The following is a 20,627-nucleotide window of genomic DNA, read 5'->3' as shown; positions in this document are numbered from 1 at the left end:
ACATTTTGTGATATACATTTTGTGAATGGCCTAATCACCATAAAAAGAAAGAAATATGCAATCTTACAGACTACCTATAATGAAATTTCTTAAGCATGCATTAAGTGTGTAGTCTGAATGTTATAGCCTACCTACACCTTTAAGTTAATTGACCTAATACTGTACATGTCTCTGTGCCAGTAGCATTTCAAAAAGGGCAGAGGGGAGGGGGGAATCCCCCTCTATCATTTCATTTGGTAGCCTGTCAGAGTAAACTTGCCCAGTTATTTCTCTAAGGACTTTATGTCTGGGATGTGAAGCCATGTAGCATCATCGACAAATTGTGATGACTTTGTACCTAAAAATTGTAATGAGACATTAAACTGTATTTCAGGCTACATCGCAAATGCGGTTTCTCGTGGTTGGTTAATATTATTAGGCTATAACCTAACATTAACTAGCTGACTAGCAAAGGGAGTTTGACACTAGCTTCCCTAGCTTCACTAGCTTAAATGCCAGAGAATGCAAGAAATAACAACCAAATAACAACCTCAGTGGCATGAATCTACCACGCTCCAAATTCGGCTTATTCACCTGGCGGCCAGAATGAGGCTACAGGGTACACTTGCCATCACACTTCAGTCCAGCAGATGGTGGTAATGCACTCCGTTTGCAAACTGCCAAAAAAACTCACTGAAGAAGAAGAAGAGAGTTACTCTGGCAGGCCCAGCCATAGGGGTTTTCTCATGTCTTTTTGTCTATCCTCCCTCCCTCCCTTCCTTCCCCTCCCTCCCTTCAGTCTTAGCCCCTCCTTCTAATTAATTTTGTGAAGGGATGATAGGAGGATGAAGGAACCATTCATTATCCAAACTCATTTAAACCAAATGAGATGACTAAGATTGATGCTTCCTGCTGACTGCCGCAAGACGATTGGTCACTGACACCATAATGCTGCGCAACATAAACATGGATAAACCTAACCTAACCCTAATTCTAACCTAATCCTAAACCTAACCTAACCCTAATTGCCACACCCCTGGGTGCAAGGTTAAATAAAAGTGGAGCGCATGGCGAAAAAGTCATCCCTTTATTGAGTATAAGATATAATAAGCTTTGTGTCGAGCTTTCTGCCGGGTGTAAGATAAGGCCCTATAATTGTCTACAGGAAAGAAGGTAATGAGTTCTTTACTTGTTCACGGCATTTTCCAAAAGTGTTCACACCTCAAATAAGCTCATAACTCCCTAAATGTTTGCAACAGAGACCAAGATGTTGCATTTGTCCACTATGACAGAAAAATATATTGTCTTTAGAATGTCACACATGCTGAGCTGCTCCTTTTAATGCATGGCCAATTTTAAGGTAAATGCAGCAAGTGACTTGCAAAGAGACTTTGTGCACAATCCCAGGTGCAGGACAAAAACATCCAAAAGTTTTTAGGAAAAAGTCTGCACACTCCTTGGTATTTTCTTATCTGATTTTATTTTCTCGTGGTGAATCTGAGGAAGACCAACAAGTTCCAAATGTAGTTCTTGCTAAACCATGAGAAAAGAAAATCAGAAAAGAAGTGTGCAGACTTTTTCCTAAAAAGGTGGAAAGTGACCAATGCCCTCATGCTTTGTCACAGTTTGCATTTAAATGTTTTCCTTTGACGGACAGATTTGTTATCTTAACTACCTATACAATAAAATAGGTCATACATGTATGTATATTTACACAAGGATTTTATTGTGATTTTCAAATGTTAACTAAACAAGAAAAATCATTCATTGTTTTATCAACGTGTAACATGTGTAGGCTAACCGTATAGCACTTTTAGGTCACCTTCATCAGAATAATTTTCAATGTCAGTGCACATATTTGTCTATGTGTATTCAAGGGGAAAAAACAGACATTGGGCTGACAGTTTTATAGGAATCTTTATTAAAGGTGTTGTTTTCTAGGGGAGGGCTGGGTCAGGAACAGCTTTCAATAACCTATCATATATTCTGACCCTTCACGTTGTGTAAAGTTGTTTAAACATCTTGTTCTGGCACATTGTTATATCAACTTCTAAGAACACTTAAATAACGTGAACTGTTGGGAAATTCACAGAGGCAAATGTGCCATTTACTCATCCCCTGGGCAGTTCAGGCACAAGCTTCAGTCCCCCAGTGCCAATTCAAGTCTCCTCTTTTTACAAAACAAAAGTTAACATCATCGCCACAAACCTTCATTGTCCCCAAACAACTGTCATCATGACAACACTCAACAGCCATACTTTCTTTAGTCTTGGAACCACTTGGTTTCCCTAAGACCAGCTGTAGCATCCTCAGGAGCCAAAAACAGTGTTTTAATTGGTGTACAGATTGATGCACAGAACAATCAAAAACTGATCACTTACCAACTCCTCTGCAAGCACCTCTGGCCATCCATGATTGTCTGTTTTAAACCTCACATCAATCTTATAGTTTAAAGACTAACCACAAACAAATCTGTGTTCACCCAGATCATGGACAGAAACTGTAGTCTTATGGTACATGATACAAACTAGTCCTTTCTTTCAGCTACACATTCTATGGGGGATAATAAATAAAAGCATCTGATTTTCATTTACCGGTAATTTCACAACTCTTAAAATCTGATGGATTGTTAATTGTTATAAGTTGTATTAGGCCAAATTATTTTTTTTAATTATCATATGCAGATGCATATGCAAAATAAATATACTTATAACTGTAACTTATAACTGAAATTAGCTTTCTAGAATTGGCCCCATAAAGATACAAGACTGAGAATTGCAAAACTTGTATGTATACTATATGTATATTATTATTACTTATTTTATATTTTTCTGTGATTTAACTTTTAATTCTTTTAATCAAATATCTTGGCAGTGTTTTATTTTCAATATTGACCTTGAGAGAGGTTTGTAACTTTACAAAAAAACAAAAAACAAAACAATTGTATGCGAAACAAGTGACAATTAGTCATCTCAAATTCCATTCATGTGTTTTAGAATGAAATATTTGATGTGTAAACTGTACAAACAGCATAGTATGTACATTTGCATCCTCTAGACAAATCCTAATACAAAACTTGAACTGAAAATTTGAATGAATGAACATGTATCACACAGGACAGGACTAAATTATTGTGTCTCATTTGAAGTATGCTAATAAATTAATTATGCTCCAAGTACCCCAACACGGTCAACTCAACCTATATACTGACTGGTGCAGATGATACTGAACTGGCTCTGGATTCTCGTGTTTTGCGTGTGGGGATGGTAACAGCACAGCATGAGATACCGACGGTTGCCTCTGGCAACTCATCATCCTCAATCCATTCATTAAGGTCTGGGTTGAACACCTGTATGCACTTCTTGTACTTCTTCTCAATCTCGTTCCAGCCTCCCATGAGATAGATCTTGTCGTTCAGCGTGGCGGCGCCTGCTGTGCTGACACCCGTGTGCAAGGGAGTGCAGTAGCTCCACTGCCCGGAGTGGGGATTGAAGCACTCGACCGCCAGGACGTCAACCCTCTCGCCACGACCGCCAAGCTGGCTGCCGCCAATGACATAGGCACGGTCGCCGACGGTGGCGGCGGAATGCCAGCCTCTCGGGGTGCTCAAGCTGTTTTTATCCGACCAGCTATCGGTGGAGGGGTCATATGCACACACAGCTCGGGAATAGGCGTTGTTGATGTAACCGCCGGTGACCAAGATCTTGCCATCAACGACTGTGCTGGCATGGCAGCACCGGGCCACCTCCATGGGTGCCTTCATCTGCCACTGGTTGGAAGATGGCACATAGCATTCTACGGACGCCTGGCAACCCTCTGCATTGCGTCCACCCACAGCAAACAAGAGGCCATTGAAGATGTTAAGGCTGAAATGGGTGCGCCTCTGGATCATGCTGGTCAAATGGATCCAAGTATTGAATCGTGGATCGTACCTGATTGGTGGAAGAAACACACAGTCACATCATTAATAAGCATAACAGCATTTTCATGTGTTCATGACTAACACCAGACAAACATGAAATAAATTATTTAGCTTAAAACATAGATGCATACAATGAAATGGCACAGGTTACAATCTCACCTGCAGAAGTTGCTGACAGCATGCTTAGCCTGGTTCCTTGCATCATTCTGGTCTTCTCCACCGGCGACATACAGAAAGCCATCCAGAACAGCCACGCACTGATTGAAGCTCTTTGCAGGCATGTCTGTCAGTTTGTTCCACACATTGTCTTCATCTCTGTAGAGCACCTCCTTACTGAGAGACTTTTCAGTCAGGGCAGGCCTGCCTCCCACCGTCAGCAACACCTTGAGTCCGCCACGCACCTTGGTCCTCCGGGACTGCAGGATGTTCTGCTGATAGGGCAGCAGGTGGTAGTTCATGGCGTCGACCAGCAGACGGTGGCACTCGGGGTCCTGCATCATCCTCGGCACGCTCTGGACGTGGCTGACCAGGTCAGTGGCCGCGATGGTGCCGAAGCGGATGTGGGTGAGAAGGTCAGGAGCGTACTTCAGCCTCTTCTCGTCAAAGTCCAGCCACTTCATGGCGATCTGGAAAGCAGTGAGCTCCGAGGGCAGCTGGAGGGAATCGTCCTGGAGGAAGTCGCTGATCTGCTCGTACGTGAGTTTTAGGAATTGCTCCATCTCCGAGAACTCAATGAAATTCCCCCGCATGAACTTCTGCGCCGCCTTCTTGGTCTCTTTCAGGTCGTAGGTGTCTGCGATGTTGGCCACATACATGCAGTTCTCCACGCTGATCTCCTGCATCAGGAAATCACTGCACATCTTCACGAGGGTGTTTATCTTCAGGAAGAGGGCAGCTGCGATAGTGCTACCGATGGTGTACAGAGACATGGTGAGTTTTCCAGAGTAAGCATAGGTGATTGCTGTGGCCAAGCCAACTGGTGACAGATCAGGGAGGTCAATCTTTTGAAGTGTGGGATCTTTTTTCAGCATGCTCTGAATGTACTCACTGCAAGAGGCCATGACAACTTTGTGGACATCGAAAGATTTGGATTTAGTTTCTACGGTTAAGTCGCACAGGAAGTTGTCCTGTCTCATGTTGCTCAACCCCTCCAGGAGGTTAGGAGCATAGGCGGCGTCATTGACTTCTGTGGAGATGCAACTGAAGCCATTTCCACCCTCGAGGAGCGTGTTCAGCCCGTTGATTTTGTTGATTGGGCTGTCCTCCACCATAATGGTCATCTCATTTATGTCTCCTTTGTTCTTCTTGGCCGACTTGTTCTTTTTGGGTGCCATGACTGTTGCTTTGGGTCACAGCCAAGACCTACAACAAACACCAGTTGTTAGTAAACAGTTGTAAGCCATTTGTCAAACAAACACATAGCCCCAAAAAAGACATTTATTTTGTGTGCATGTCATTATTGAATGTGATATTGCATTTTTAGGAAATCTGCACCTGTCAAAATATTATCTCTGTAGGCCTATAGATAATGCCAAATAATGTCATAGATTTGTGGCTTACATGATGGACACTGTAGGCCTTCAATTGTACCATCCTAAATAGAGCATTGATTGGTCTACAGTGAATACAAGCATCACAAATATCTAAATGTCGCAAGCATAAGGATATTAGTCAACATAGGTTACTTGAACTATATTCGAAGCTAACCACGTTGGCGACAGCATGCTACATCAACATTCCTCTCCTTGCATCTGTCACTATTTATCACTACCATGTCCAAGAATAGAAGCGCAGGGTAGCTCCTCTTGGCGTTCCTTTTATAGACGTTGTGTCAAGACTACTCTTGTCCTTTCAAAATGTCTCAAAATGTCATGAAATTGTAAGTTTACACATCAAATTGACACAGTTAGTCAACACTGCATTGTTGCTGTGATAAGCTATAGCCTAAATTACATATGAACCCTCCAAGTAGGCTATAGCCTAGGTTACACGTCTTGAAATTCAATGCAGTTGCACGGACTAAATAGTCTACACTATTGCAAAAGTAAAACACTATTTAAACTAAACTGTCATTCTAAAAATGTTGACAGAAAGATGGGATTAAAAAAAAAAACCTAAAGACAAAACTGCACTTCTATGATCTCCTCAGGATTCACTTCAGACTAGCGGGCAGGGCATAAAATAACATTTCATATATTGCTACTTAATTGATCAGACACCCAGTTTACAAAAAATAGAGCCAACACGTGAAACTCACCGACACAGATATAAAGCAGAGGCTGGAGTAGAAATGACTTGCACCTCCAACTTGGCGTGCAAGAGAGAACGAGAGAGGCGACAGAAAGGTGGAGAGACGTCGTGTCCACTGGTACCAAGGGTGACTGGCAATTAACTCCTCCTCTGTCCGTCCGTAAACTGATGCAACTGACGTTTGCTGATATTGAACAGGGACCCCAATATCCGATACACTAACAACAGCCTATCGATGCTGAAACATGACCCAGGGTAGCATGAGAAGAAGGCTACCCTAATAGGCTAACTGCTCAGTAAAAACAGCTTGCTTTTTTATTTGTTTAAAATTGTGTAAAAGCTTTTGTGAACTCTCACTATTTAGGCTACATGCCTAAAATGTTGCAACTTAAAATATTTATCAGAATGTGGAGTTTAAACTATTTGGCACCGCCCCGTATAAAGATGACGACAACATTTATCACGACCTTCAAATTCGCAGGTGTAGGCCTATCTCTCAGGTAGGCTAGAACATCATCAAATATAGCTCGCACGTGAGGCACAGAATGGCTGCGCTTAAGACGGTGCTGGAGCTCAAACTACAATTGAAATCATCTGAACCAAAAACGGTATCAGCCTGTCTCCTTTCCATACGTTTTCAAACTGTAATAATGACTGTTTTTTTGTACCTGTAACTGTATCATTCTGGACATCATAATAAGTTTATTGGCCTGCATGTGGGATAGTGTTTGTTAAAGATATGAGAAAATTGCAGTCTGTTATCAACTTCTCCCATTAAGGAGAGGGTAGAAATGAATCATGTAGGCTAGATATTTTTCACTTGTGACCATTTTACTTAATACGCAGTTATCCACAACAGGAAAGCTTTTTTAAGTCACTGGATAGTGGCATGATCATATCAGTTGTAACTGAAGGTGTTTTGGGGGCTGGCTTAAGGGTGGTACTGCATGTGAACACTAAAAATAGTTCTCCAGTTGTCCCTTCTCACTTTGACTGTCCACCAGTGTAGTCATATAAGTTCGACCATATGGTGTTAAAGTATCAACTGGGGCACATTACAAACAAGACACACCTTTAACTCTATGCCTGACCTGTCACTGTTCTTGGCTACCGGTGTTTCCTCTGTAACTTTTGAAAATGAATGTGTTGGTGCATGTACGTCCTCTCTTGGCCTACACATGCACCAGTCAGTGCTCTGCAACCAATCTAGAAGCCTGTATTAGCATTGGCCATTTATAGCTCATTGCAAATGGAGTAGGCTGAGTGTGGGTTTTTCCATACATAGGTCTTTTCCTGAAAGCCCTGTCAGCAATTCTGTCCCAGTCATAGTCTACAGGTCATGTGTTGTCATTCACATTGAAATCTTCAAATACATAATGTAGGCATTCACTTATATTTTTGGTATGTTGGTGAAATAAGTAATCTGATCATCTGAATTCCATCTTCTCTAGGTTCTTAAAACTTTGAAGAAACTTCAGGGATTGGACATTACCATTGAAATACTGGCAGTAAGGATAAACAATAAGCTGAAAAGTGCAACAAATAGTATTGTTTGTGCAGAAAAAAATGAAACGAAGAAGGAATGTCCAAGATTCCCTAGACCATACAATGTGCCCACAACCTTCATTATAGTTGTCTCACGCAATCATGCAAGCAATGTGGTTTGTTGCACTTTCAAGATCTTGGTTTAAATTCACTTAATTATGCTTCATTTTAAAATGGTGTGATTTACAGAGGTGTGACATCCTTCATAGGAAACAGGCATTGGAAAACTTGTTAATTCATTCCGTAAACACAATGAGGCTGGAGGGGTGGCCAGAACTCTAGTTACTCAGTGGAAGAAACTGATTCCTAAGGAGAGCCCAAGGTATGTCCATTATGCGATATTTTGGAATAGCCATTTCTATGCTGATCATTATAACCAATATTGGCATGCACGTTATTCTTTCATTTTTGTGGTTGATTTTTAAATATACATACATTAAATACAGGTTGCTTTGTATAGAAGTGTCTCCTGAATACATGAGAACAATTTAAACTGACATAACTTTTACCATTGTCTTGTAAAGTAAAGCAAAAGACAAAGACTCCGAAAAGAAATCATCAAGTGTTGAAGCAACAGAGAAAACGGTAGAGCCTGAGCAAACGGAGCAGCCTGAGCAGCAAAATGATGAGATTGAACCCGACATCCAGAAGAATTCTGAAGCCAGGCTCTCCGATAAGTCTGTGGGCCAAATTACTGAATTTCCAAATAACAATACTGAGGCTAAAGGAACCAGTGCAAAAGACCTTATTGATTCAAAATCATTAAAGAGGACTACGCACAAAGAACCGAAGATGCCTGCATCAAATCCTGAGAGAAAAAATGACGCGCTTCATTCTAAAGGACACACGAGAACGGAAAAGGTTCCAAATGACTCCAAAAGGCAGACAGATACCTCTAAAAAGAACAACAACAACAATGCAAAAGAGACCAAAAACAAAAAGAACAAAACAAAGAGGACTGCAGAGAAAGTTGCTGAGAAACATGTTGAGATAAAGAATAAGGAAAAGGTTAAGGACCCTGAAACTCAAGGAATGTCCTTTGAGGCGTTCCTGAGCTACGACATGTTGTCAACAAAAAGGAAAAGGTCGTCTGATGTCAAGAAAAAACCTTCAAAGCGACCCAAAATTATTAAAAGTGATGACATGGTCAAAACTCCGAGTATCAAATTGCACACAGAATGCACAGAACAACCTTCAAAAATGGTAATATCTCTCTGTACACTTTACTTTTATTTGATTATGCTTCCTTCTACATCAACCTGATGTGTTTTCTAGGGAACAAGTAAGAATAAAATATTGGACTTGCTGAATATTCCATTGCCACTCACCCTACCCAAGTGTGATGACTTATCGAATTACCACTACTTTGAGGAGAAGAGTAAGTGTGTTGTTTGTATAACCACACATGACCAATTTTCACTAAACTTATTTCTGTACTTGATAGGCAGCCGTGGCCTACAGGTTAGCTCTTTGGACTTGGACGGAGGGTTGCCTGTTCGAACCCCGACCAGTAGGAAGCGGCTGAAGTGCCCTTGAGCAAGACTCCTAACCCCTTACTGCTCCCCGAGCGCCGCTGTTGTTGCAGGCAGCTCACTGCGCCGGGATTAATATGTGCTTCACCTTACTGTGTGTACACTGTGTGCTGAGTGTGTTTCACTAATTCACGGATTGGGATAAATGCAGAGACCAAATTTCCCTCACAGGATCAAAAGAGTATATATACTTATACTTATATACTTATACTTTCCATACTTCTGCACTTCTAATTTCCCTCTAGATGTACAGTTACTGGGTCAGGTGCGCTGAAGACTGAATTTTAATGAGGCTTTTTCTTTTTTTTTCTTTGTTTATTTTGGTTATTGGTCAGCGGCTTCTGTTATGGTTCTGCTTTGGCTGCGTCTTGTTGTAATTCTTACATCCATCCATGACACCTGTGCTCTGAATACAGTATCTTCCTATTCATATAGGCTGTTTCCGAGATGGAACAGTGCACCTATACTGATCTTGACAAAAAAATTAGTGAGTTATATGCAGTAAGTGTTACAGCAGTACGGCATTTTAGAAACCGATATAGTTTTGGTGCAATGATTTGATAAAGTCTATATAGACATGATTGAGAATAACAATCTATTTTGCTTCCTTACTTGAAGACCCAGTTGCTGATACTGAGACTTACACAGAAGAGGAGGCCTCAGTGTTCACAGGCCAGAGGTCGAAAAAGAAGATGCAAGTGTATTCTGGGACTAAGAGCTCCTCACTGCCCGCCATGATGTCCTTGTACCAGCAATGCCTCCGTGCTCTACAAAACAACATTGACTGTATGTTTGTGTACTTCCTGATCCTAATCATTTTATGCTTTTGAGTGTGGACTTTGTTATATGTTGTTGTTTTTTATTTTTTTATTTTTATTTTTTTGTCCGGCCAGCGCTTTATGAGGTTGGTGGTGTGCCATTTGAAATCTTGGAGCCAGTGTTGGAGCGTTGCACACCAGAGCAGCTGGCTCGGATTGAAGAGTTTAACCCTGTTAGTATACTAAACGGAATCTTCTTGTTAAGTACACTTCCGTGGAGCCAGGTATCCTTAGCTGATATGTGCATGATCATGAATGATCAGCAGGTGAACTTTGGTCTCTCTCTCTCTCTCTCTCTCTGTGTGTGTGTGTGTGTGTGTAGAGATAGATTACAAGGGAGTGCCTGTGTTGACTGTTGCTGGCATGACTCTGCATTTTAATTAGATATTCATACTTGATGGCAGCAGGCCTGAATGTGCTCTTTAGTGCCTATAACCTGAAGGCAATCATCACATATCCAATACAAGAATTACATTACTGCTTCATCATGACTTTTCTGAGAAGTAGAGTGTGTTGCGCCTTCTGATAAGTGTGTGTGTGTGTGTGTGTGTGTGTGTGTGTTTGTTTTCTGATATACTCCGTGTTGGAATGTTTTTTTTTTTTTTTTTCTTCTATTCTCCATTTTTATGCTGCCACTCCACAGGTGTACATAGGAGTGACCGACCACCTCTGGGAGAGGCACTGCCAGAGGGACTTCCGGAGTGCCCAGCTGCAGGAATACGAGTCCTGGAGGGAGATGTTCTTCCGGCTGTCCGAGGAGAGGGAGCGGAAACTGGCCAGTCTCACCAAGAGCATAGTCTCGGCTCATTCACAGAAGCCCAGAGGTGCCTGGAAATGACAAGCAATATGGCAGAATGCTATAGCCACACAGGTTGTTTTAGGGGAAGTATTGAATATTATTGGAAATTGTTGGCCATTTTGGGATTTCTGGAATTTACCTGTAAAGAAAGGTGTGTAGAGCAGTGTTCTGGTATAGTTCATAGATCTGAGGGAAGTTTATTGGAAGAGACGGTAAAGGAAACTCATTTGATGATGACTTCAGATGAATGCTTGCTGGTGGAGTATAGAATGGTTCTGGATCTTTTTGGTGGATCTGGATCTGAGTGAGTCCAGATCTGAATGGTCCTGGATCTGTTTTAGTAGCTCTCACAGATCAATGTGTCAAAACAAAAAAAGTATTTTTTTTTATCTTGACACTTTGGTAAAATTACAATTTTGTAAATGTAAGGTAACATCTATTTCTCCTCACAATGCCTTGAGCTGTTCATGACTTAAGCTTCAAGCTGATCCAATCATTTTAAATATAATCTGGATCAATGTATATCAACTATGCCTCAAGCTCAATTGGAATGGAATGTTAAGAGAACGTGGGTTAGCCAACTCCAGACTGACAAACCATGTTCCCAGTGAGGAAGACCTTAACTCAATGGGATAAAACCGAGCACTTAGTGTCAATTGAAAGCTACCTCTCACGTCTTGGAAATGGCTTTAGCAGCCATTGCAACTGTTGTGTGATGAGCTGTGCTGGATGGCTCATAAATACTCCACTGAGAGCAGGCTAAGGTAGACCAGGCCATCTGTCCCCTCAGACGCTATGAATAGATTTAAGTGCCACAGTGGCCACAGAGTTAACCCTCAAAGCCCTGAGGTGTGTGTGTGTGTGTGTGTGTGTGTGTGTGTCTGTCTTTCCCGTTCAACCCTTGTGTGTACACTTACAATAATCCTTGCCAACATTTCCACTTCCAGTGATTTTAACAAGATACTTTTCTGAGTCATTCTCTAATGCAGAGCATTACACCTTTTTTTTTTTTTTTTTTTTTTTTTTTTTTTTTTTTGCTCTGTTAAGGCCGTCAGGTTAAGATGGCGTTTATTAACTGTGCTGCCAAGCCACCCAGAAATGTGAGGGTGCAGCAGGAGCTCTATGGCACTGCCGGACCTACACTGCAGCCACATCCTCTGGATAGACCCAGGTTGGTACACAACTAGAACACGTTTGACTTCCTCATTCCTCAGTCAGTCTACAGGTGGCTAGGTTTACTGTATGAACGTGGCAGAGCAACATTACTCAGTAACTGTTCTGTATCAACAGTCCTGCATCTTGTTATAAGTGTTGACCATCATATTTTTGTTTTGTGAAACATATTGGGCTCCTGAAGTAAGTGCGTCACTACAGTTGCTAAGCAGGTTCATAAATGGCCAACAATGGACGCTGTACTCATCAAAATGCCTTTTGCGTGAGGGTAGATAAACATTGGGGTTAAGGCAAATTGCCTTATAAACCAGTTTAAGATGGTATGTTGTGCAAAAAGCCTGAGTAGCTGTTACATGACAGAAAACACTCATGCTGGTTGACGTTGACTTTTAGCAACTTTTATTGGTTAATGCTGATTGGATAACATGGCAGAAAACACAGTTTGTGCATTTTGAAACAGACTGTGCATTTTTCCCACCCGGACTCCAATTTGATTAACTTTCGCATCAGACAGTCTTTCATTTATATATAGCAATTCATGGCATGGCACAAATTGTAATACAATAACTCATAATTCTATTCTATATTCTATTTTTACATGTAGAATTATCCCTTTGGACATTATCCCTTATGATTGCTGTGATTTAGTGGCTGATGAAATATGGCAGGGATTCGGTAAATAAAACTTGCTCTGTAATAAAAATGATTAAACTGTATCTTGTCTCCTCCACCACCTTCAGGGCGCAGTGCCAGGAGAGCAAAGTGAAACCGGTCTGCCGAGAGTATCCCAGGCCTGGCACCAATAATGCCGGCACCAGCCAAGCTCAAGACCCCCGCAAAATTAAAAGTGAGGAAATCATATTACACAATTTTACATGGCCAGGTCTGGCAATTCTCCTCTTGTAATGACTGAAAGCATGAATGTGGCGTTATTGGAGATCAACATGGGACAACATGGGACCAATCTCATCTGTTATTTTGGCCTGCAGAAACACCACAGTCTTATCAAAATCAAAAAAATATTCAATCAGCTAAAAAACAACAACTATCTAATGTTATAAACATGTTTGAGAAGAGAAACATGTTTGCTTTTAACATGTTTGAGAAGAAAATTAACACTTGACTATTACCACTAATACTTCATACTCAATTTGTGTGAGATTGGGGAGGCCTACTGTAAATGAAACTGAAGCCCCCAGATTCTGTATCTGCAGCTGTTGAACGACAGTAGCACTAAAAGTGTGTGGGTGTCTTTATATATGCATGCTTAAATTAAACTAGACAGGTGCTCCAAGTGGTTTTTAGTGGGTACTGTCTGCAACAAGTCTCACTTGAAAGTCTAGTTTGTCTGTTCTGTGTCATGTTAATGTTTGATCCAAAAGTTCACATTTTCTGCTTTGTTCTGCTTTGCTATAGTGAGTACAAATGTTAGGAATATTCTCCCTTGCATAGTGTTCATCCTTTGTTACTCTTCCTGTAGGAACACATAGTATGTTTGAAGTAACATGGAGATAAAATGTGTAGGCCTATTTACATGTGGAAATTATGGGATGTTAACATGCATATTTATGGAGTAGAAGAATTCATCAGTTATATTTTGTGGGCTCATGAAGGGGTAACTTTCCCCATGTTTTAAGGAAATCTTCCCCCACACACTGTTCTTGAGATATGAAATGGCAATGTCGATTTTTCCATTAAAATGCACTTTACCTTGAAGGAGTGGCACCGATGATGGCAAAGTCTCTGAAAGCCTTCAAAGAACAGCGACGACGTCGATGAACTGTAAGGAAAAGATGTGTATAGTTGAAAATCTGTATTTATGGGTGACTAGCCTGCTCACTGTTTGTTCAGTTGTATATTTGTAAATCTGACGCACAGCTAGATGGCATTTCACCATTTTTTTTTTTTAAGTCCTCCATAGAACTGTTGTTATCTGAGTGACTTCTAGCATATTAATTATAATTGACAAATCATCCATGTATTCATTATGTCATATCAAGCACTATGAATGAATTTTCTGATTAAATGCTGTACCAATCACAATTCTTCTGGTCGGTGTGAATTTAATCTGTGTGATGGCCTACCGTACATGTCACCTGTGGGTCACTGACTGATTACACAAGTCTTTGGCTCCCTCTAGTGGACATATAGATAAAGTATGCAACTTGTAGAACTTGAATTTGCCACAGGTTGTTCTTTACGCCTCATTAGAGAACTGATAGATGTTAGAATACCAACACAATAATATATTTAGAATACATTTTAAAAGTTCAATACATTTCAAATGGGTTGGTGAACATTTGCGAGCCAGAACAAATAGGCATTATTGATGACCTACTATTCGGGGTTTTTTTTGTTTCCCCCCCCCCCCCCCCCCCCCCCCAACAAAATCAACGACTCTATGAAGCATTTCTAAAGGAATTAAATAAATCGTGCATAATGTTCCAAATTATCCTTTTCGTTGTGCATCGAGGTGGTTGTGATGGCAGAAGATGAATGCTACTGCTCATAAACGCCCTGCCTCCTCAAAGCACCCGACTACAGCATCGGAAAGCGTGCCCTCGGCGCTTTCTGTAATTATATTATGCAAACAAAAAGTATTCAGAGTCCTCAAATGTCAGCAACTGCCGTCTTATCACGGAAATGGTTTGTGGGAAGGATCGTCTTGCTCCCACAGCCACAACATTACTTTTCCAGCGGAGGGAGGGTGACAAAGGGAGGAGCAGCTAGGAATCGTGACGTCAGATTGGAATGAGGGAGTGAATGTTCCGGGTCAGAAACTGGACTGAGAGGAAATTAACACTAGGACAAGAAAAAACACGAATCACTATCTAACTCAACAGAGATGTAACAGTCTACGAAAGAAGATTTAAGAAATCCATTCAACATTCCAGATGCGATGTAGAAAGATGGACAAACAGGCGACATCTACTTATTAAAGTACTTTAAGTGAGGTGGACTACGACGTTGTATTCCATGTTTCTTTGCAATATATCCAGCTAAGCCTGGGTAGTAGGTTTCGTTGTGAGATTGCATTTAACATTGGCGTGGGCCGTCACAACGTCTACCTTTAGCCGGCAAGCGAGCGCGAAAACGGCGAACTTGGGTATCCTAGTTTGTCTACTTGCTCCATCCAGATTTGCGTTCCTCAGCGGTGGACTATTTTACTGTACGGATTTAGCCAGAGCGAGGATCAGACCGTGATGTTTCACTGTATACCCCTGTGGCGGTGTAACCGTCACATTGAATTGATCGATAAGCGCCACTGCTCCCTGTTGTACGTCCCTGATGAGATCTACCGCTACAGTCGGAGTTTGGAGGAGCTTTTGCTGGACGCCAACCAACTCCGAGACTTGCCTAAGGTAAGAACAAGACCGGGTAGCTTAACCCCTGAGGACTCATGGAACGCTTAGTCTGCTATAATAACTAGCACGGCCATACAGTGTTATTTGATGAAACAACAACCCATTATCTAAAGAAGAATGGGTCACTTTTAGTAGTGTGGTGTCACTGATAGGTTACCTATTTAACTCGCTCGGTTCTGCGTGGCATGGGAAAATGCCAGCATTCACTTTCGAGCAGTATCGGCTAAGTTAGCTAGCAGGCTAGCGATAGGTTAAATTGTGGTGACAGGTACGTTTTGTCTCATGATAATGTGTCGTTTCACTTACGCAATGCCAAGTGGCCACACATGTCACAGAATCTCCCCTGCAGGTCTCTAGTTTTTTCCTCTCTTTTTCCTCTTAAATTTTCTCTGCTCTAGTTTTCCCACACTTGAACTTCAGTATGTTGGATGATTCGCAACCTCTGATATTTAAATACTTACAAAATGTCAGACAATTCAGACTGGTATCTTGTTGAGGACTGGATTCCTTTGAAGTGCTCGATCATAGCCCATCAGAACAAAACCTTAAATGAAACCATTACACTTAAACATAAAATGTGAGTTGGAGTTTGGTATAAGATGCATAGGCCTATGCACAATTGCCTATTCATTTGAAACTATGCTATCTCTTCAAACCTGTGTTTGAAACAAATAGAAACGTGAAGCACCAACTACGGAGTCAGGCCATAAATGATCTGAGCCTTTTCTGTATTCTCTTGCTTAGAATGTAAATGTAGAACTTTAAGGAGCGTCTCCCTGGCGTGCGGTGGCTTGAAGTAGGCCACAGTCCTGGCTATGGTGTTGCTTGAGGTGTAACTAATCCCATCCTGACTAGTTGGATGCATTTATGATCTGTCAAATGGAAGAATCATCCCAGATCAGCTTGAGAGCTGTGCTGGTTGTATGGCCATAGATTTGTTCTCCATGCATGCAGGGCTTACGCAAGCAGTTGGTGTAGGTTGACTGTCCGCGAGGAAGACAATTGCACTATTCTGCAACCGAGAGGACAGCAGTGGCACACTAGCACTATCACATGTGGCATCAACTATCTCTCCATTGCTATAACCATAAGCCATTCAAACACACCCTAGTCAGTATTATCATCCCTGAATGAAATGCTCACTGGTCAATGAGTTACTAGATTAGATGTGCCATGCAACAGGATGAAGGGTCACCAGAGGAGAAGGTGGGGACTGTTTATGATGTCATCTCAAGTACTACTGTTACAACCCCAGCAACTCCTGGGGGGTATTCCAAGTATGTGGTTTAGTGACAAACCTGAGTAAGTTAACTCGGAGTAACTTCCTACAACATCCCTCCCTATATGTCATTGTTTTGTTAGGAGAATGAAGCCATACAGCTCTTCTACTAGGAGGTTTACCACTTACTCTGAGTTAACTTACTCAGGTTTGTCACTAAACTATGTACTTGTAATACCCTCCTGTTGTCTGAAGGACGACAACAGAAGACAGGCAGCCTAGGTTGAATTATTCATCCCTGGCAAGTTGCTTGCAGTCTGATTCACACCAAGTTTAACATTCCAGACATAGCTGGTACACACATGGGATATGTTGGAATGACTTATCAGTTGGTGTTTTTTTCTGTACATGAACCCTTTGACTGCCTGCTTCTAACCCACATAGTTTCATAGCTATCAAAGTATACAACAAGTTTGAGGGGAGATGTCTAACCATTTGCATTATAGAGATTGTGGTATAACCTGCAGCAGCCAGTGTACAGTATGACTGAGAAAGTGATGGAAAGGGTTTTGATAATTTCATACAAGTCATGTCTGTGTTACACAATGCACCCCAAATAGAATGTGCTACAGTTTATGGGAAAGTAATCAGTCCTTGAAACATGTCACATCACAAGAATTTAGTCTAACTTGGAATTTGATATGAAGGAGGTTTGTAGTTTTTAGACCGGTTTAGCCCAACAGCTCTCTGCCTTAACCTAACAAACAGATATAGCTAACGCTACTTCTTGTGAGAAACCTGATTGCTGAAACTGTGTACTTAATCATTTTCTCTGACTAGGCCCACCATGTGACTATGAACAAATTGGAATGCATCCCAAGCCGCTTTGCTGGTGCATCCCTTGAGTTGCTTTGGCATGTTTAGTCGGTTGTCTTGCAGGAGGTCTTCATTGCAGGTGGCTTTTGTTTTTAACAAACTGGGTGCGGTAACATTTTAAATCCCATACAGTGCTCATTTAAAGGTAGACTGCAGTTTGGTTTCAGTTTCACAAAATGTTGTTTATAGTTGAGCTCAACAACCAATCAAATGGCACCCTGGCACCCACATGCTACCTTAGCCTAAGACACTTAGATGTTTGTTTGTTTGTTTGTTTGTTTGTTTGTTTTTTTTTCCTCATTAACTGAGCCAGTGCAGTGTACGAACACAAAACACTGAACAGACAGAAGAGCAAAACATTTTGCCAGCCAGTCAGGGGACAGCGAGGAACAATTTGCTGCATTTGGCAAAAATAAAATGGCATCACAATCCCAATATTGTTGAAGTAAAGCGATGATTGCATTTTATCAGTCAAGATATCATTGGCAGGACCACAGGGCTAATGGTAATAATAATTTCACACCTTATGCAAGACACATAGAGCCATTAAGAACAGACTGACCTTAGTAACCATCCCCTGACATTAATTATTTCAGACACCCATGTTTGTTGTCCTGGCTCCCTGTTGCGCAAACATCATTGACATCTTTGACATAAGCATTGCAAGGAGCAAAACCTGTCTTTCAGATTTTACAAGGATGCCCCATGGGTCTTCCATTGGTGTGCTCCAAACATCAGAGATTCTCTTTGGTTTCTTCTGTAGCTTAGCATCACCTCCTGAAATGCTGACATTGATTGTGCCTGTTTGATGGCTTTCACTGTCGAGCTACTCCCTGATACCGAGACCATGACCCCTTTTACAGAGCAGATCAGTATGCAGTACTTTGTGAGGAAGTGTCAGAATAGAGATTTAGCACACCTGAATTATTTCCCTTTTTCATTCATTGCCCTGTTGTTTACTCAGACAACAATAACAAAGACAATCCACTGATGCATTCAAATTCACTGTCAGCATTCAGTCTTTCAGTATTGACAGATACCTTTACTTATTTTAGAGATAATGTAGCTCATCAGTTGCATACGAGTTTGGAGTAGTGTTCTTTGTGCAAGTCTAGGGAAGGGACAAGAGAAGTCCTCACTAACGTCTGTGGTCTTTTTGAGAGATCTGCATTCACATGTTGGGACATGAGAGGAGAAGTGTGCATGTCTTTGAGGCTCGAGATAGAAGGCTATACGCAGACAGATCAGGGTGTGACGCCGTCCCTCTCGCACATGCTCTTCGTTCTTTGATTGTCGGTGTAGTGGGACCTTGCTTATCTTAGAGGAAACACTTTGAAACAGTAGATCTTAACTTCATGGGCTTCATGGCTCTCTCAGACTGCGTTAGACCTTTTTTGCATCCATTTTCAGGGCCAGCATCTGTCTGCTGAGGGGGGTGATTGTGTGTACCTCTCCTTTTGGTGGTCATTGGAGGCCGGCACCTTAGCCTAACCAGGAAAAGTGTTAGTTTTTCACTTCTTAAGGGTGTTGAGAGGAGTCAGTGGAGACTTTGAACCTCGTTGCGGAAGTCACCCAGAGAGTAGGCGTCTCTAGAACACATCCGCTCCTGCTTTGGCCTGAACCTGACTGATCGGCATGGCAACAGATCAGGTTCCTCTGCCCCCCCACCCTAGCCTGGCGGGCCATCCTATCATTGAAATGTATAGTCTGGAATCGAACCATTCACCTCGCTTAATCCAAGGGGCGGGCAGAGAATTGTCTTTCAAACTGCCTAGGCATGCAATAGGCCAGCGCTACGACCATATCCGTATCCGGTCGGCAAAACGGCAAATACATCCTTCTTCGAAAGGAATGACTTAAGTGCATTGTGTTGCTCAACTTTCAAAAAAAAAAAAAGTCCAACTCCTCCAAAGTTGACGCCAACGCCGATTCAAACAACCGCTCTTCGTTCGCCATAGCCACCTTCCTTGTTGTTCACCGTCGCAGGACTGTCGTTATCCTGTTAAGCCCGCCTTAAGACTCTCTAACAAAATAGAGCGCTGTGATTGGATGACGTCCACGGCGTCAGCCAATAGAAATCCCTATGGTTTGATACTAGACGTACAGGCTGAGCAAATTAATTTGCCGCCGCTAGGGTGCGTCTAGATTTCTAGGCTACCCCCACCCCACACACATAAACACATATTCACACACATTGTATTTAACCCAGGATAATGAGGTTGGGTAGTTTCACAAAGAGGGAGAGGGTGTGTCTGTGTCGTGTGTGTGTGTGTGTGTGTGTGTGTGTGTGTGTGTGTGTGTGTGGGTGGCTGAGTGAGTGTTGTAAACAAGATAATAGGCCCTACACAATGGACTCCTCATCTCTATTATGTCATGTCATGTGCATCTCTCAGCTCTCAGTATAACCGAGCCTCCATCTCCCAGAGCCCTAATTAGTTCACCAGTACTCCCCTCCCCATCCCCATCCCCCCCCCCCCCACCCCTCAATAAGCCATATCTCAAGGGAGGGTGAAAATTGGGAAGAGCCAGTCCAGGCCAATTAAAATAGTCCATTGCTGTGTGAAGCTTTAAATATTGACAGAGGAGTAACCGTTTTCATGTGTAGCCTACTTGTTAGCTAGACAGGCTGTGTGGGACAGCGTGGGCTGGAGTGTGGTGTGAGGCGGGGGAGGGGATGTGTGACACATGACAGTCAATGATGACCTCAACCGGTAGTACAGGTTTGGCAGTATTGCATAAGAAAGTCCTGCTTCTTGGTTACTCGACAACAACGCATCAATAGCAGGTGATGCAGCTACAATTGGCTGTGGTTTCAGTGTGCTACTTTTGCTGATTTAAAAAAGAAACAAAAGAGTTTGGGTCATCAGCATTTAGGTAGAAGTCCTGATTGTTTTTCTTCTTTTGAAGAAAGGAAGACTAGGCTAATAATATGCTCATTGAGACCACAGTCAGTGACCATAACAGCACTTGCAAATACAGTACAAATCTGTATTTCTGAGTTAAAAAGTTGTAGGCTGTTGGGGAAACAGAACAAAATGACCTACTATTTAGCAACAGGTTTGATGAACTCTAGTTGGCACACAGGTTAGAGAACACTGGGCTGTGATGACATGGAGATGTGCTTTTTGAGATGTGAGGATGGAAGCCCT

General features: G+C 41.9%; 3 protein-coding genes across 4 annotated transcripts in view; 2 read left to right on the top strand and 1 right to left on the bottom strand.

Moving 5' to 3' along the window:
• Positions 1-1,877: 1,877 nt before the first annotated feature.
• On the bottom strand, positions 1,878-6,313 carry klhl31 (kelch-like family member 31). The gene is made up of 3 exons (XM_042065998.1): positions 6,159-6,313; positions 4,061-5,263; positions 1,878-3,911 (listed from the first exon to the last, which is right to left on the bottom strand). Exons 2-3 carry the CDS (start codon positions 5,233-5,235, stop codon positions 3,179-3,181), a joined length of 1,908 nt encoding a protein of 635 aa, XP_041921932.1. The 5' UTR covers positions 5,236-5,263; positions 6,159-6,313; the 3' UTR covers positions 1,878-3,178.
• On the top strand, positions 6,260-14,061 carry eloal (elongin A, like). Of its 2 annotated transcripts, XM_042065999.1 has the most exons (12): positions 6,260-6,278; positions 6,633-6,759; positions 7,603-7,659; positions 7,906-8,018; positions 8,221-8,899; positions 8,972-9,074; positions 9,847-10,014; positions 10,122-10,312; positions 10,690-10,870; positions 11,893-12,016; positions 12,759-12,865; positions 13,736-14,061. In XM_042065999.1, the coding sequence occupies exons 2-12, from the start codon at positions 6,697-6,699 to the stop codon at positions 13,795-13,797; spliced, it is 1,848 nt and encodes a 615-aa protein (XP_041921933.1). In that variant the 5' UTR covers positions 6,260-6,278; positions 6,633-6,696; the 3' UTR covers positions 13,798-14,061. The 2 variants fall into 2 exon arrangements, with proteins under 2 accessions (XP_041921933.1, XP_041921934.1); XM_042066000.1 differs by lacking the exon at positions 6,260-6,278 and having other exon boundaries at positions 10,122-10,219.
• Positions 14,062-14,742: 681 nt separating this feature from the next.
• Positions 14,743-20,627, top strand: part of lrrc1 (leucine rich repeat containing 1) — a 38,950-nt gene continuing 33,065 nt past the window's right edge. Inside the window, exon 1 of the mRNA XM_042065036.1 lies at positions 14,743-15,380. Within this exon, the coding sequence (XP_041920970.1) occupies positions 15,222-15,380 (159 nt within the window). The 5' untranslated portion in view covers positions 14,743-15,221. The remainder of the gene's footprint in view (positions 15,381-20,627) is intronic.

Source organism: Alosa sapidissima, chromosome 16 (assembly GCF_018492685.1).
Source record: "Alosa sapidissima isolate fAloSap1 chromosome 16, fAloSap1.pri, whole genome shotgun sequence".
Taxonomy (NCBI): domain Eukaryota; kingdom Metazoa; phylum Chordata; class Actinopteri; order Clupeiformes; family Clupeidae; genus Alosa; species Alosa sapidissima.
The sequence above is the reverse complement of the archived record's forward strand: the minus strand, read 5'-3'. Positions and strand labels throughout refer to the sequence as shown.